Source organism: Lepidochelys kempii, chromosome 14, assembly GCF_965140285.1.
Source record: "Lepidochelys kempii isolate rLepKem1 chromosome 14, rLepKem1.hap1, whole genome shotgun sequence".
In the NCBI taxonomy this organism is placed as follows: Eukaryota; Metazoa; Chordata; order Testudines; family Cheloniidae; genus Lepidochelys; species Lepidochelys kempii.
In genome coordinates, this window is record NC_136393.1 from 49,083,642 (window position 1) to 49,098,374 (window position 14,733).

The window sequence follows — 14,733 nt, forward strand, 5'->3', positions numbered from 1 at the left end:
CATCCCCCACACCCCCTTGGAAATGGGCCCAGGTGTCTAGGGACACCCCCCTGCCCGGTGAACGGACCCTGGCATCCGGGCCCCGCCCGCACACCCCCTTGGAAATGGGCCCAGGTGTCTAGGGACACCCCCCTGCCCGGTGAACGGACCCTGGCATCCGGGCCCCGCCCCCACACCCCCTTGGAAATGGGCCCAGGTGTCTAGGGACACCCCCCTGCCCGGTGAACGGACCCTGGCATCCGGGCCCCGCCCGCACACCCCCTTGGAAATGGGCCCAGGTGTCTAGGGACACCCCCCTGCCCGGTGAACGGACCCTGGCATCCGGGCCCCGCCCCCACACCCCCTTGGAAATGGGCCCAGGTGTCTAGGGACACCCCCCTGCTCGGTGAACGGACCCTGGCATCTGGGCCCCGCCCCCACACCCCCTTGGAAATGGGCCCAGGTGTCTAGGGACACCCCCCTGCCCTGTGAACGGACCCTGGCATCCGGGCCCCGCCCGCACACCCCCTTGGAAATGGGCCCAGGAGTCTAGGGACACCCCCCTGCCCTGTGAACGGACCCTGGCATCCGGGCCCTGCCCCCACACCCCCTTGGAAATGGGCCCAGGTGTCCAGGGACACTCCGCACCCTGTGAATGGGCCCTGGTGTCCCCCCAGCCCATCCAGGAATGGACCCCAGCGTCCGGGAGCCCCCCCAGTGACACCCACCATACAGCACACCCAGGGCCAGCCCCACGTCGGCCTGCGTGAACCCCAGCGTGATCCTCTTGTGCTTCAGCTCCTTGGCAAACTGCTCCATCTCCTCCGTGCTGGGGGTCTCCTGGGGAAGGGGACGGGGGCCTGTCAGTGGGGAGGGGCAGGGAGAGAACCCAGGCGTCCTGGCTCTCCGCCCTGCCCCCACTCTAACCACGAGACCCCTCCCCTCCCAGAGCCGGGGACAGACCGCAGGGCTGGGCTAGCAGGGGGCTGCGGTCTGGAGTGGGGGGGCACCGGCAGAGCTTGGTGCAGGGGGAGTTTCCAGCCTGGAGCCAGGGCTCTGGCCCCGCGATCATCTGGCAGGAATCTGGCCGCTCAAGTCCCAGGGCTCAGGACACAGATGGAGCCCGGGTAACAACTGCCCCGGCTGAGCGGCTTGAGATCGTCCATTCCTGACACACCCAGAGCCCCTCCCCACCTAGCCGGGGACAGAACCCCGGAGTCCTGGCTCCCAGCCCCCCCCCCGCTCTAACCACTAGACCCCACTCCCCTCCCAGAGCCAGGAGTGAACCCAGGAGTCCTGACTCCTGCCCCTGTGTTGGGAGACCTGGGGCGCTGGGTGGAGGATCTGTTCCCATCACCCAGGCAATGGCCCCATCGCTCAGGAATGACAACGACCCCGCACCTGTCTGACCAGCCCTGCCCCGCACTGCGGCCAGCTCTGGGGAACAGCGGATGGGTGACACCCGCCCGCCTTCAGGACAAGGAGGGAAGTTGTGTCCCGGTTCCCAGCCCCCGCACTCTAACCGCTAGCCCCTACTCCCCTCCCCGAGCCAGGGAGAGAACCCAGGAGTCCTGGCTCCCAGCCCCCCTGCTCAAACCACTAGGCCCCACTCCCCCCCCCCCCCCGAGCTGAGAGAGAACCCAGGAATCCTGGCTCCCAGCCCCCCCTACTCTAACCACCGGCCCCATTCCACTCCCTGAACCAGGAGAGAACCCAGGAGTCCTGGCTCCCAGCCCCTTTGGGCTGGGGAGTGGGCCTGGGCCAGTGCCCTCAAGGGGGAATTCACGGGTGATTGTAAATCAGGGAGGAGTCCCAATTAGAGAGCAGGAACATATCTTCCTTTGGGGCAGCTGGACACAGGGCCTAGCCCGAGTGGGGGAGGGAGGCTGGGAGCTAGGACTCCTGGGTTCTCTCCCCAGCTCTGGGAGGGGCGTGGGGGCCTAGTGGTTAGAGCAGTGGGGGCTGGGAGCCAGGACTCCTGGGTTCTCTCCCCAGCTCTGGGAGGGGCGTGGGGCCCTAGTGGTTAGAGCAGGGGGAGCTGGGATCCGGGACTCTACTCCACTTCCTGTCCCAAACTCTGCCCAGCTGAGGTGTGGCGGGATCGGCTGGGATCTCTCTCGCACCCCAGGGTGGATCCACAGAGCTACCGAGGGACCCGGTCCGTAGCTCAGGGGATCTGCTGGGATCTCAGGAGATCCACCCCCAGGATCTCGCCCAGCCCCAGAACCTGTCCGTACCTCATCCCCGCTCTCGGCCTCGTCCGCCTTGACCTCGCCGGGGGCCGCCGGCGCCCCGGGGCTGCCCCCGCTGCCATCGCTCCGGGGGCTGCTGGCCCCGCTGCCCTCGCCCCCCTCGCCCGCGGGGCCTGGGGGCGGAGCGGGCAGGGTGGCCAGGGGGCGGGCGGCGGCCTGGGGCAGGAAGCAGCCCCCCCAGGCCTGGGCCGGGTGCCCGTAGATGGGGCCCTGTTGGCCACACTCCCGCTCCGGCTTGACATCAGGCTTCAGGCCTTCGTAGGCCGCAGCCGGCTGGCCAGGGCCGTAGGGGGGAGCCCAGCCCTCCCCGCCCATGGGGAAGGGGCACCAGGCGCGGAGCAGGGCCTGGTGCCCGGCGGGGTCCCCCGGCTGCGTCTCCAGGAGCCCCCCCTGCGGCCCGTAGTCCAGCCGGTAGCCGTAGCCCTGCCCGGGGGCCACCCCATTGTAGGCCTCAGGCAGGAAGCTGCCGGGCCCCTCGTGGGGCGCGTTGGCTGGGCCCGGCGGGACGGCGTCCAGGTGCAGGCCCTGCCCCGCCAAGGGGTACGGGCGCCCCAGTTCCTGCCCCACGTGGCCGGCCATGGTGACGGGCCAGGGGACGCAGGGAGATGGCCACCTCGAGGGCACGGCTCAGTCCACGGCCACCGGGCCGAGGGGGCGGCGGGACCCAGGCGTCCGGGGTGAAGCTCTGCGGTGGTGGGACCCAGGCGTCTGGAGTGAATCTCAGCTGGTGAGGGACCCAGGCGTCCAGGGGATGCAGATAAGCCAGTGGTGGGAACCCAGGCGTCTGGGGTGCAGCTTAGCTGGCGGGGGGACCCAGGCGTCCGGGGTGCACCTCAGCCGGCGGGGGGACCCAGGGGTCTGAAGTGAATCTCAGCTGGTAAGGGACCCAAGCGTCCGGGGGATGCAGCTCAGCCGGCGGGGGGACCCAGGCGTCCCTGGTGAATCTCAGCTGGTGAGGGACCCAGGCGTCCGGGGGATGCAGCTCAGCCAGCGGTGGGACCCAGGCGTCCCTGGTGAATCTCAGCTGGTGAGAGACCCAGGCGTCCGGGAGAATTTGGCTCCTACCTCCTGTGCTGTCCTGGCCAAGGTTAAGCAGGAGGAGCTGGTAAGAACCCAGGCGACCGAGAGATTCTGGCCCCTAACTCCCTGCCAAGGCGAAGTCCAAGAGGAACCCAGGCATCCGGGGAAAGTTCAGGGGGTGGAAGCCAGGCGTTCAGAAGGAGCGCAGCTGCTGGGGACCCAGGCGTCCGGGACAACGGGGCTGCCACTCCTCGGACCCCCTGGGCAAGCAGTGAAACCCAAGGGGGGGGTGGAGGGAACCCAGGCGTCCGGGAGAACGTAGCCCCCACTCCTCTGACCTCTTAGTTGACCGGTGAAGCCCAAGAGGGGTGCAGGAAACCCAGGCGTCCGGGAGAACGTAGCCCCCACTCCTCTGACCTCCTAGTTGCCTGGTGCACCCAAGCAGGGCTGGAGGGAACCCAGGTGTCCGGGAGAAGCAAGCAGCAGCTCCTGCCTCTGCGCCAGTGTTGCCCCCCCCCCAACCCGCCTCGTTAACCCCTCCCTGGCCGGGCCCCACCCCAAGCATTGGCTGCCCCACTCCCTCCCCCGATTCAGCTCCAAGGAGCCGGCCCCTCCCACCCGGATCAAAGCCAGGGGCTCTGCCAAGGTCGCCCCCCCCCCCCCGCTAAGTGCCCCATCGCCGCTCAATGGGTCCCACTTAGCTCCAGACAATGGCCCCGAGGCCTGCCGAGGGGGACGCTGAGAGTGGGGGGCAGGACTCCTGGGGTCTCCGGGAGGGGACTGGTGGTCGGGTGGGGTGGGGGCCGGGAGCCAGGACTTCTGGGTTCTCTCCCTGGCTCTGCGAGGGGAGTGGGGTCTAGTGGTAAGAGCAGTGGAGGGAGCTGGGAACCAGGACTCCTGGGTTCCCTCCCTGGCTCTGGTCGGTGTGGGAGGAGGGTTACAGGCAGGATGAGTGAAGTGGGGTGCAGAAGGGTGAAATGACTGACTTGACCTTTAAAGACAGCTCAGAAAGTCAATGGCAGAACCCAGGCGTCCTGGCTGGCTCCTAGCCCTCCCGAGCCGGGAGAGAACCCAGGCGTCCTGGCTCCCAGCCCCCCTCAGTCTGGCCCATCGGCCTCACTCCCCGAGTTTGGGGAGACCGGGGCGGGTGGTTCACGGCCAAGGGCTGGGGGGAGGCCCGTGGGGACAGGCAGCGGAGGCGGCCAGGAAGCCAGCCCCCCGGGGGAGCCATCAAGGTCCGGGCTGCCCCATTGATGTGAGAGCCGGGCGCTTAGCAAGAGAATGGCTTTGATACATTGTGCGGGGCGAGGGCGGGGGGCACCAGGGGGCGGGGGAGCCAGGACTCCTGGGTTTATCTCCCCTTGGTTTCGGTCGGGTTTTGATCACTCTGCAGCCTGTGATGGGCGTGAGCGGGGCGGGGCTGTCTGGGCTGGGGGGGCTGGGAGCCAGGACTCCTGGGTTCTCTCCCTGGCTCTGGGAGGGGAGGGGGGCAGTGGTTAGGGCAGCGGGGGTTGGGAGCCAGGACTCCTGGGTTCATTCCCGTCTCTGGGAAGGGGGGGGGGGGCAGTGGTTAATGCCGGGTGGGATGGGAGCCAGGACTCCTGGGTTCTCTCCCTAGCTGTGGGAAGAGAGTGGGGTCTGGTGGTTAGAGCGGGGGGGGGGCTGGGAGCCCAGACTCCTGGGTTCTCTCCCTAGCTGTGGGAGGGGAGCAGGGGTCAGTGGTTAATGCCGGGTGGGATGGGAGCCAGGACTCCTGGGTTCTCTCCCTAGCTGTGGGAGGGGAGCAGGGGTCAGTGGTTAATGCCGGGTGGGATGGGAGCCAGGACTCCTGGGTTCTCTTCTGGCTCTGGGCGTAGGGCAGGGGGCAGTGGTTAGGGCACGGGGGGGGCTGGGAGCCAGGACTCCTGGGTTCTCTCCCTGGCTGTGGTGGTGGGGGGCAGTGGTCAGGGCAGGGCGGGCTGGAAGCCGGGCCTCCTGGGATCTCTCCCGGCTGGGAGGGGCAGGGGTTGGCCCCCCAGCACTTAGCAGGCTGTTGGGGGGTGAATGCCCCGGCCGGGTGCTATTGTGGCCGGGATGGTCAGTGACACACTCAGCTATTCAGGTATCAATGGCCCAGCCCTGGGCCCAGCTGACCTGGGGGCGGCTCATTGTGTGTCTCTGGATGGGCTGTTAAACCTGAGGCCTCAACCTTGGGGGGGGAGCTGGGGGTCAGGATTGAATGAGGGGCACCAGCAGGGCTGGGGGGGCAGGGGGCTGCAGGTCGGGAGTGAGGGGCACTGGAAAGTTAGTGGGATCAGGTAGAGAATTGAGGGTGAAAGCTCAGGGAGAATTTGGGGTCCCGTTTCTGGGGGGGGCATGTCCAACTGGGGGGTAGTTTACAGCATTCAAAGAGAATTTGGGGAGCATGTGCCTGATATTTGGGGGTGATTCTTTGGGGGAACTGGGTGTAACTGTGTCTGGGATTGGGGGCAGGGTTCACTGAAGGGTCCTGGGGTCCAGTTGGATTGAGGGGGGCTGGTGAGTCCTTTCTAGCAGGGGAGCCCTGGCTAGGATTCAGGGTGGCAGATATTTCAGGGGGATGTTGATAGAAGAGATGCCTAAGAGACTTCGGTGGTTGCGGGGGGCCCTGGCGAAGGACGTGGGGGGTTCCCCAAATCTCAGGGTCACATGACCGGGAATGGGGGGTTATGGGGCATAGGCTCCATGTCTCGCATCCTGCCCCAGTCAGCTGCCCCCTGGCCCAACCCTTTGTCCTGCAGCCCAGGAGATGGGACCGCAACCCATTGGCAGCCCCACGGCAGTGTCCCCCCCAGATCAGAGCCAGCACCCCCTAGAGGGGCCAGGCCCGGTGTCCGAGACTCACAGATGCCTTCATCTCTTTTGCTTTTCTCTTTTATTCCAAGTTGGAGGGTTGAATAAATAAGTGGGAAACTGGGGGGCGGAGTGGGAGGGGAGCAGCATGGCGGGGAGCAGTATGTGGGGGGGCAGCTGGGCAGGCGGGGAGCAGGGGGCCTCTAGCATCTCCCTCTGATCTCCCCTGGGAACCTGGTATGGACCAGAGCGTGTTTGTGTCATCGCCCCCTGCTGGGGGGCTCAGACCTGCCCCATGTTTCCCCGCCAGCAGCCCGGGGCGTGGGAGCTGCCAGGACACCCGGAGCCCTGACAGCCACGCGACTGAGCCCGATGCCCGGGGCGTCACGGATGAGGGAAACCCGGCCATTTGGTCACACGCCAGCCTCAGGGCCACGCCGCAGCCCACACGCCAGCACACGCATGACGCCGCGGGGCCGTGGTGCACCCGGCCAGGATCTTCCAATTCTCCGCTCGCTCGGCCTTAGGGGGAAGAGGAGTGTATGGGGGAGGGGCGGTTCCTGGTCCATATCCCCCTATATCGACCCCTGTACCGTCGGTGGGTGGGGGGACTTGGTGTCACCTCAATATGGGTCCCCCTCAGTCCCTGTCCCCTCTGAGTCTGTGACTCCTCTCATGATTCCCACCCTAGCCACTAGCCTGCTGGTCAATATGGTCCCGGGGTGTCACTTCAATACTTGTCCCCCCTCCTCCCAGCTGCCCTCATCCCAGCAGGATGCCAACTTTGGTTCCCACCCTGTTTAGGTTCCCCCAGTCAATATACCCCTTATATAGGCCACCCTGGCTGTCTCCTGGTGTCACTTCAGTGTCACTCCTGATCTCATGGTACCCACCAGCCCCCTCCTTGGCCTGCTGGGAGTGGGCTGTGGGGGGGGGTGAGGGGAACCCATGGTGTCTGCCGCACAGAGGTCTCCCCCCCCACCCCCCCGACATGCACACTCTTTAGTCTCAGTCAGTATCCTTCTATATGGGCCCCCTGGTCAATTTTCTCTTGGTGTCACCCCAAATGCAATCCCCCCCAACTCCTGAACTCACTAAGACCCTCCTATGGTTCCTACCTTGTACAGTTTTCCCCAGTCAATATCCCCCCCATATGGACCGGCCCCATAGCACAGCCCCTGCCCCCTGAAAGGAACCATGCTCTGGACAGATGGGTCTGCAGGGAGGGTAGAGAGCAGGGGAGAAATAGGGGGTCCCTGCATCAGAGTGATGACCCTTCACCTTTAGCCTCCCCCCCCGAGTTTTCTGGGGGGGGCGGGTTCTTGGGGAAGATGTTGCCAAAATCTGAGCAGATCCACCTCCCCCCCCATGTCTCCACCAGGAGGCACTGTGCTGCTCCGGGGGAGGGGGGCTGAATGAGGGGGGCAGGGTTAGGGGGGGCAGCGCTGCCGGGCGGACGCCATGTTGAAGAGCGGGTTGTGGATTTCCATCTCCCCACTCTGGGAACGAGGGAAGAGGGGGAAGAAAGAGAAAGGAAGACGTCAGTGAGGGCACCGTGCGAGGGGCAGAGCGCAGCGACACTGCCCGACTCCCCCCAGGCTGGCGACCCCACTGAGCCCCCGCCCCCACAGCCCAGCACCCCCTGCTGAGCCCCCCCCACAACCTGGCGCCCCCCGCTGAGCTCCCAGCCCACTCACCCCAGCCCGGTGCCCCCCACTGAGCCCTTGCCCCCACAGCCCAGTGCCCCCCACTGAGCCCCCACCCTGCTCCCCACAGCCCGGCGCCCCCCACTGAGACCCCACCCTGCTCCCCACAGCCCGGCGCCCCCCACTGAGACCCCACCCCGCTCCCCACAGCCCGGTGCCCCCTGATGCCCCCCACCACGCTCCCTGAAGCCCAGCACCCCCTGCTGCCCTCGCCCTGCCCCCTGCTGTCCCTGTCCCGCTCCCCACAGCCCAGCACCCCCTACCGGTGCCAGTCCGGGACATTCGTACACAGTGAAGTCCCCGTTCTCAGTCTCCGACTCCGTCGAGAGCTGCTGGACGGGCTTTGGGGGGTTCCTGGGGGGGGACAGACCCAGACACGGGGTGAGGAAACTCACAAGCCAGGACCGGGGCCGCGGCCAGGGTCTAGGGCGGGGGATCCGGGAGCTGAGGCAGCTCTGCAGCCAGGGGAAGAGATCCAAGGGACCCAGGTATCCGGGTGAGAAACGGGGGGGGAGGGGGGAGACCTAGACCTGAGGCCCAACGTCCCGTGGGCCCAGCCAGAGGGGGGTGGGGGGAAGGGAGTAACTGTCCCCAAAAGACCCCCAAACTGGGGGGGAGGGTCGAGTGGGCTGCTCACAGGGCAGGGGGCTGAAGGACTGAAGGGTGAGATTTTGGGGTGCAAACTTTCCAGGCTGGATTGTGGGGGGAAGGTCGGAGGGGACAGAGAGGGGCGGGGAGGGGCAGAGGTCAGGGGTGACTTGGATGGGTTTGGGTTTTGGGGGGGGTGGATTGGGGGGAAATTCAGGGGGGATGGGAAGGGGAAGATTCAAGGGTGAGCCTGGAGTTTGGGGGGGTCGGTTTAAGGGGATGATTTGGGGAGTGTATTTGGAGTGGGGGTAGATTCAGGGGAATAGGAGGTTTGGGAGAGGGGGAATGGAGTGGGGGAAGGGAAGGAGTGGATTTTGGGGTGTGGATTCGGGGGGGCCCCTCCCTAAGCCCCTCCCCCCCACTCATAACCAATGGGGCGAATGCGGGGGGTGGGGATGGAAGGGAACTCACTCCTCATTGGTCAGGATCTTTTTCTGGCGCTCGTACTGGTGCACCTGGCAGGACTGGGCCAGCCGGGCGTCCATGTACTGGGGGGACAGACAGACAGACGGGGAGATGGTCATTGGTCAGGTGAAACTGCTGCCCCGGACGCCTGGGTCCCATTCCCCGTCCCGGACGCCTGGGTCCCATTCCCCGTCCCGGTCTCCAGCCCCCCAGGGGTGAGCGCACTGTGCCCCTGCCCCGGACGCCTGGGTCCCATTCCCCGTCCCGGTCTCCAGCCCCCTAGGGGTGAGCGCACTGCGCTCCTGTCCCGGACGCCTGGGTCCCATTCCCCGTCCCGGACGCCTGGGTCCCATTCCCCGTCCCGGTCTCCAGCCCCCCAGGGGTGAGCGCACTGTGCCCCTGTCCCGGACGCCTGAGTCCCATTCCCCGTCCCGGACGCCTGGGTCCCATTCCCCGTCCCGGTCTCCAGCCCCCTAGGGGTGAGCGCTCTGTGCCCCTGTCCCGGATGCCTGGGTCCCATTCCCTGTCCCGGATGCCTGGGTCCCATTCCCCATCCCAGTCTCCAGCCCCCCAGGGGTGAGCGCACTGCGCCCCTGTCCCGGACGCCTGGGTCCCATTCCCCGTCCCGGTCTCCAGCCCCCTAGGAGTGAGCGCTCTGTGCTCCTGTCCCGGACGCCTGGGTCCCATTTCCCGTCCCGGACGCCTGGGTCCCATTCCCCGTCCCGGTCTCCAGCCCCCTAGGGGTGAGTGCACTGCGCTCCTGTCCCGGACGCCTGGGTCCCATTCCCCGTCCCGGTCTCCAGCCCCCCAGGGGTGAGCGCACTGTGCCCCTGTCCCGGACGCCTGGGTCCCATTCCCCGTCCCGGTCTCCAGCCCCCCAGGGGTGAGCGCACTGTGCCCCTGTCCCGGACACCTGAGTCCCATTCCCCGTCCCGGACGCCTGGGTCCCATTCCCCATCCTGGTCTCCAGCCCCCTAGGGGTGAGCGCTCTGTGCCCCTGTCCCGGATGCCTGGGTCCCATTCCCTGTCCCGGATGCCTGGGTCCCATTCCCCATCCCAGTCTCCAGCCCCCCAGGGGTGAGCGCACTGCGCCCCTGTCCCGGACGCCTGGGTCCCATTCCCCGTCCCGGTCTCCAGCCCCCTAGGAGTGAGCGCTCTGTGCTCCTGTCCCGGACGCCTGGGTCCCATTCCCCGTCCCGGACGCCTGGGTCCCATTCCCCGTCCCGGTCTCCAGCCCCCTAGGGGTGAGTGCACTGCGCTCCTGTCCCGGACGCCTGGGTCCCATTCCCCATCCCGGTCTCCAGCCCCCTAGGGGTGAGCGCACTGTGCCCCTGTCCCGGACGCCTGGGTCCCATTCCCTGTCCCGGACGCCTGGGTCCCATTCCCCGTCCCGGTCTCCAGCCCCCTAGGGGTGAGCGCTCTGTGCTCCTGTCCCGGACGCCTGGGTCCCATTCCCTGTCCCGGACGCCTGGGTCCCATTCCCCGTCCCAGTCTCCAGCCCCCCAGGGGTGAGCGCACTGCGCCTCTGTCCCGGACGCCTGGGTCCCATTCCCCGTCCCGGACGCCTGGGTCCCATTCCCCGTCCCGGTCTCCAGCCCCCTAGGGGTGAGCGCTCTGTGCCCCTGTCCCGGATGCCTGGGTCCCATTCCCTGTCCCGGACGCCTGGGTCCCATTCCCTGTCCCGGACGCCTGGGTCCCATTCCCGTCCCGGTCTCCAGCCTCCGAGGGGTGAGCATGGCGGGGGGGGGGGATCTCACCATTCTGGGCTGGTGGTATCGATAATGATTCCCCCGATACGCCGTATATGCCATCTTCTGGGCCAGCCGCACCTCCCGCTGCAACCTGGGGGCACGGAGTGCGGTGGGGGGGTCAGAGCCAGGGGCAGGGCAGTCCAGGGCTTGGCTAGCAGGGGCTATGGGTCAGGAGTGAGGGGCACGGGCAGAGCTGGGGGGGAAGGGCTGGGCTGGCGGGGGGCTGCGGGTCGGGAGTGAGGAGCACCGGCAGAGCTGGGGGGGGAAGGGCTGGGCTGGCGGGGGGCTGCGGGTCGGGAGTGAGGGGCACCGGCAGAGCTGGGGGGGAAGGGCTGGGCTGGCGGGGGGCTGCGGGTCGGGAGTGAGGGGCACCGGCAGAGCTGGGGGGGCAGGGCTGGGCTGGTGGGGGGCTGCGGGGGGGGGTGTGCAGTTCCTACCTGTACCAGCAGAGGGCAGCCACCAGCACCCCTGAGACCCCGGTCACAGAGCACATCAACACCAGCACTGCAGGGGGTGGGGGGGGGAGAGACATTAACCCCTTGAGCACTGGCCCCCCCAACCCCTTCAACGCCCCCCTGCCCCCCAGGCGCTCTGTCCCGCCCCCTGCCCCATTCCCACCCCCTCCCTGTCACTCACGCAGAGACACGGCCTCATTGAGCCGGGAATCGGGGGGAGCCGAGTTCAGGTCTTCCTCCGGCCGGGGGGGGCTGGAGCCGGGCATCTTGGCGGAGGGGGGAGTCGTGGGGGGAGGGGGAGACGTAGGGGGGGTCTCGGTGACCGAAGGAACCTGGGGCTCAATCCCCATGGAGCCAGCTGCAAAGATAGAGATGTCAGAGAGCCCCCTGCTGACCCCCGCCCCCCTCCCCACAGCCCAGCACCCCCTGCCGAGCCCCCACCCTGCTCCCCACAGCCCAGCGCCCCCTGCCGAGCCCCCACCCTGCTCCCCACAGCCCAGCGCCCCCTGCTGACCCCCACCCCCCTCTCCACAGCCCAGCGCCCCCTGCCGAGCCCCCACCCTGCTCCCCACACCCCAGCGCCCCCTGCTGACCCCCGGCCCCTCCCCACAGCCCAGCGCCCCCTGCCGAGCCCCCACCCTGCTTCCCACAGCCCAGCCCCCTCTGCTGAGTCCCCAACCCAGAGCAGCGCCCCCTGCCGAGCCCCCACCCTGCTCCCCACAGCCCAGCGCCCCCTGCTGACCCCCACCCCCCTCCCCACAGCCCAGCTCCCCCTGTCGAGCCCGCACCCTACAGCCCAGCGCCCCCTGCTGACCCCCGGCCCCTCCCCACAGCCCAGCGCCCCCTGCCAAGCCCCCACCCTGCTTTCCACAGCCCAGCTCCCCCTGCCGAGCCCCCACCCTGCTCCCCACAGCCCAGCGCCCCCTGCTGACCCCCACCCCCCTCCCCACAGCCCAGCTCCCCCTGCCGAGCCCCCACCCTGCTTTCCACAGCCCAGCCCCCTCTGCTGAGTCCCCAACCCAGAGCAGCGCCCCCAGCTGAGCCCCCTGTTCCCTTCAGTCCCTACCTTGCTGGGGGGTCTCGGTCCCAGGGGTCCTGGATCCCTTCTGTTTTTTGGCCACCAGGGAGCGGATGAGGGTGGCCAGGTCAATGGGTCCCGCGTCGCCCTTGGCTGCGTCTTCTGGGAGAAACACAGGAAGATGGGTCGGTGCCCCCCACTCCCGACCCGCAGCCCCTTCCAGCCCTGCCCCCCCCAGCCCTGCCGGTGCCCCCCACTCCCGACCCACAGTCCCTGCCAGCCCTGCCCCCCCGACCCTGCCGGTGCCCCTCACTCCCGACCCGCAGCCCCTTCCAGCCCTGCCCCCCCCGACCCTGCCGGTGCCCCCCACTCCCGACCCGCAGCCCCTGCCAGCCCTGCCCCCCCAGCCCTGCCGGTGCCCCTCACTCCCGACCCGCAGCCCCTGCCAGCCCTGCCCCCCCAGCCCTGCCGGTGCCCCTCACTCCCGACCCGCAGCCCCTTCCAGCCCTGCCCCCCCCGACCCTGCCGGTGCCCCCCACTCCCGACCCGCAGCCCCTGCCAGCCCTGCCCCCCAGCCCTGCCGGTGCCCCTCACTCCCGACCCGCAGCCCCTGCCAGCCCTGTCCCCCCAGCCCTGCCGGTGCCCCCCACTCCCAACCCGCAGCCCCTTCCAGCCCTGCCCCCCCCAGCCCTGCCGGTGCCCCCCACTCCCGACCCACAGCCCCTGCCAGACCTGCCCCCCCAGCCCTGCCGGTGCCCCCCACTCCCGACCCGCAGCCCCTGCCAGCCCTGCCCCCCCAGCCCTGCCGGTGCCCCCCACTCCCAACCCGCAGCCCCTTCCAGCCCTGCCCCCCCCAGCCCTGCCGGTGCCCCCCACTCCCGACCCACAGCCCCTGCCAGCCCTGCCCCCCCAGCCCTGCCGGTGCCCCCCACTCCCGACCCGCAGCCCCTTCCAGCCCTGCCCCCCCCCCGACCCTGCCGGTGCCCCTCACTCCCGACCCGCAGCCCCTGCCAGCCCTGCCCCCCCAGCCCTGCCGGTGCCCCTCACTCCCGACCCGCAGCCCCTGCCAGCCCTGCCCCCCCAGCCCTGCCGGTGCCCCCCACTCCCGACCCGCAGCCCCTGCCAGCCCAGCCCTGCCCCCCCAGCTCTGTCGGTGCCCCTCACCGTTCCTATGCGGCGTCTCGAGGACGCAGTCCCCACCGGGGTCCTCACGGTAGGGGCGGATGCAGGGGCCACAGCTCCGGATCCCCCCGGGGCCGCAGCCCTTACGCCGCTGTAGGAGGCAATTCAGCCGGATCCGCGGCGGGCACATCGCAGCCGGGCCTGCGGGAACTGAACCGGAGCGGCCCCGCTGTAACCGCCGGCCCCCACTGCCCTCCCGGAGCCCGGAGAGAACCCAGGAGTCCTGGCTCCCAGCCTCCCCCACCCCCGCCGTAACCTCCAGCCCCCACTGCCCTCCCGGAGCCCGCAGAGAACCCAGGAGTCCTGGCTCCCAGCCTCCCCCACCCCCGCTCCAACCACTAGACCCGGCTCCCCTCCCAGATGTTTCAACATCTGTCCTGGCATTTGCTCCTGTTCTCCCGATCTGCCCCCCCCCCCAGCCCTGCGGGTGCCCCTCACTCCCCACCCGCAGCCTCCCGAAGCTGGGAATAGAACCCAGGAGTCCTGGCTCCCGGCCCCTCCTACTCTCCTCCACACCCCCCCGATGCCCCTCCCCCTCCATGTCCCCCCCTCACCTGCCTCCCCACCGGCCCCCGGGGCCAGCCCCAGCCCCAGGAGAGCAGCCAGGGCCGCCAGCCAGCGCAGGGTCCGCATCTCTCCGAGCGGGGGGGTCCCCGCCTCTGGATCCTCCCTCCCCGGCTGCGGGGGCGGCGGAGCGCGGGGGGAGGGGCTGGCTGTATTTATGAATGAACCAGGGATGGAGACAGAGGCGGGCGGGGGCGGGGAGACCCACCCACAAGTCGCCTTCACTTCCTGTCCCAACCCCCCGGCTGGGTGTTCTGTGCGGCTGGTGCCCGCTTGCCCGCCCCAGGGGTGGCTGCATCTCATGGGCGGAGAAGCCAGCCCCATTTGAAGCTGTTCTATGTGGCAGTTACCCGGCTGCCCCTCCCCAGAGTCAGCCGCATCTCAGTGCCGAGCGAGGGCTCCTGGTCTCTCTGGCCTGGGTCTGGCTCTGGGAGCCCCTGGGATGGATGCAGGGACTCCCAGCTGGGAGATCAGTGACAGCCCACCCCCGCTGGGGTCCACGGTGCCTGTCTCCAAGGAGACGCCCCCGCCTGCGGTGGTAGGTGCCGCAAACAGCTTCTCATCCCCCCCGCCCACCCGGGAGATGGAACCCAGGTGTCCTGGCTCCCTGCTCCCCCCCCCCCCGCTCTAACCACTAGACCTAACCCCCCCCCAACTGTGGAGAGAACCCAGGCATCCTGGCTCCCTGCTCCCCCCCCCGCTCTAACCACTAGACCTAACCCCCCCCCCAACTGTGGAGAGAACCCAGGCATCCTGGCTCTCAGCTCCCCTCCCCCCCCCGCTCTAACCACTAGACCCAACCCCCCCCCAGCTGCGGAGAGAACCCAGGCATCCTGGCTCCCAGCTCCCCCCGCTCTAACCACTAGACCCAACCCCCCCCCAGCTGCGGAGAGAACCCAGGCATCCTGGCTCCCAGCCCCCTCTCACACCCACACACCCACC

General features: G+C 69.0%; 1 protein-coding gene across 3 annotated transcripts; it reads right to left on the reverse strand.

Moving 5' to 3' along the window:
- Window positions 1-6,127: 6,127 nt before the first annotated feature.
- LOC140897600 (neural proliferation differentiation and control protein 1) lies at window positions 6,128-13,907 on the reverse strand. 3 transcript variants are annotated; one of them, XM_073310401.2, is made up of 9 exons: window positions 13,782-13,903; window positions 13,210-13,377; window positions 12,094-12,204; window positions 11,209-11,385; window positions 11,010-11,076; window positions 10,579-10,663; window positions 8,828-8,904; window positions 8,032-8,122; window positions 6,128-7,561 (listed from the first exon to the last, which is right to left on the reverse strand). In XM_073310401.2, exons 1-9 carry the CDS (start codon window positions 13,858-13,860, stop codon window positions 7,493-7,495), a joined length of 924 nt encoding a protein of 307 aa, XP_073166502.2. In that variant the 5' UTR covers window positions 13,861-13,903; the 3' UTR covers window positions 6,128-7,492. The 3 variants fall into 3 exon arrangements, with proteins under 3 accessions (XP_073166502.2, XP_073166501.2, XP_073166504.2); XM_073310400.2 differs by having other exon boundaries at window positions 12,094-12,207; window positions 13,782-13,902; XM_073310403.2 differs by lacking the exons at window positions 8,828-8,904; window positions 10,579-10,663 and having other exon boundaries at window positions 12,094-12,207; window positions 13,782-13,907.
- Between the last annotated feature and the right edge of the window lie 826 nt (window positions 13,908-14,733).

What these genes read in the sequence shown, in the direction of transcription:
- LOC140897600 (XM_073310400.2), bottom strand. Translation starts at nt 13,860, where the DNA reads ATGCGGACCCTGCGCTGGCTGGCGGCCCTGGCTGCTCTCCTGGGGCTG. An exon ending in GGGGGCCGGTGGGGAGGCAG is followed by an intron (nt 13,378 to 13,781) that starts GTGAGGGGGGGA and finishes GCTCCGGTTCAG; the next exon opens with TTCCCGCAGGCCCGGCTGCG. An exon ending in CAATGAGGCCGTGTCTCTGC is followed by an intron (nt 11,077 to 11,208) that starts GTGAGTGACAGG and finishes CACCCCCTGCAG; the next exon opens with TGCTGGTGTTGATGTGCTCT.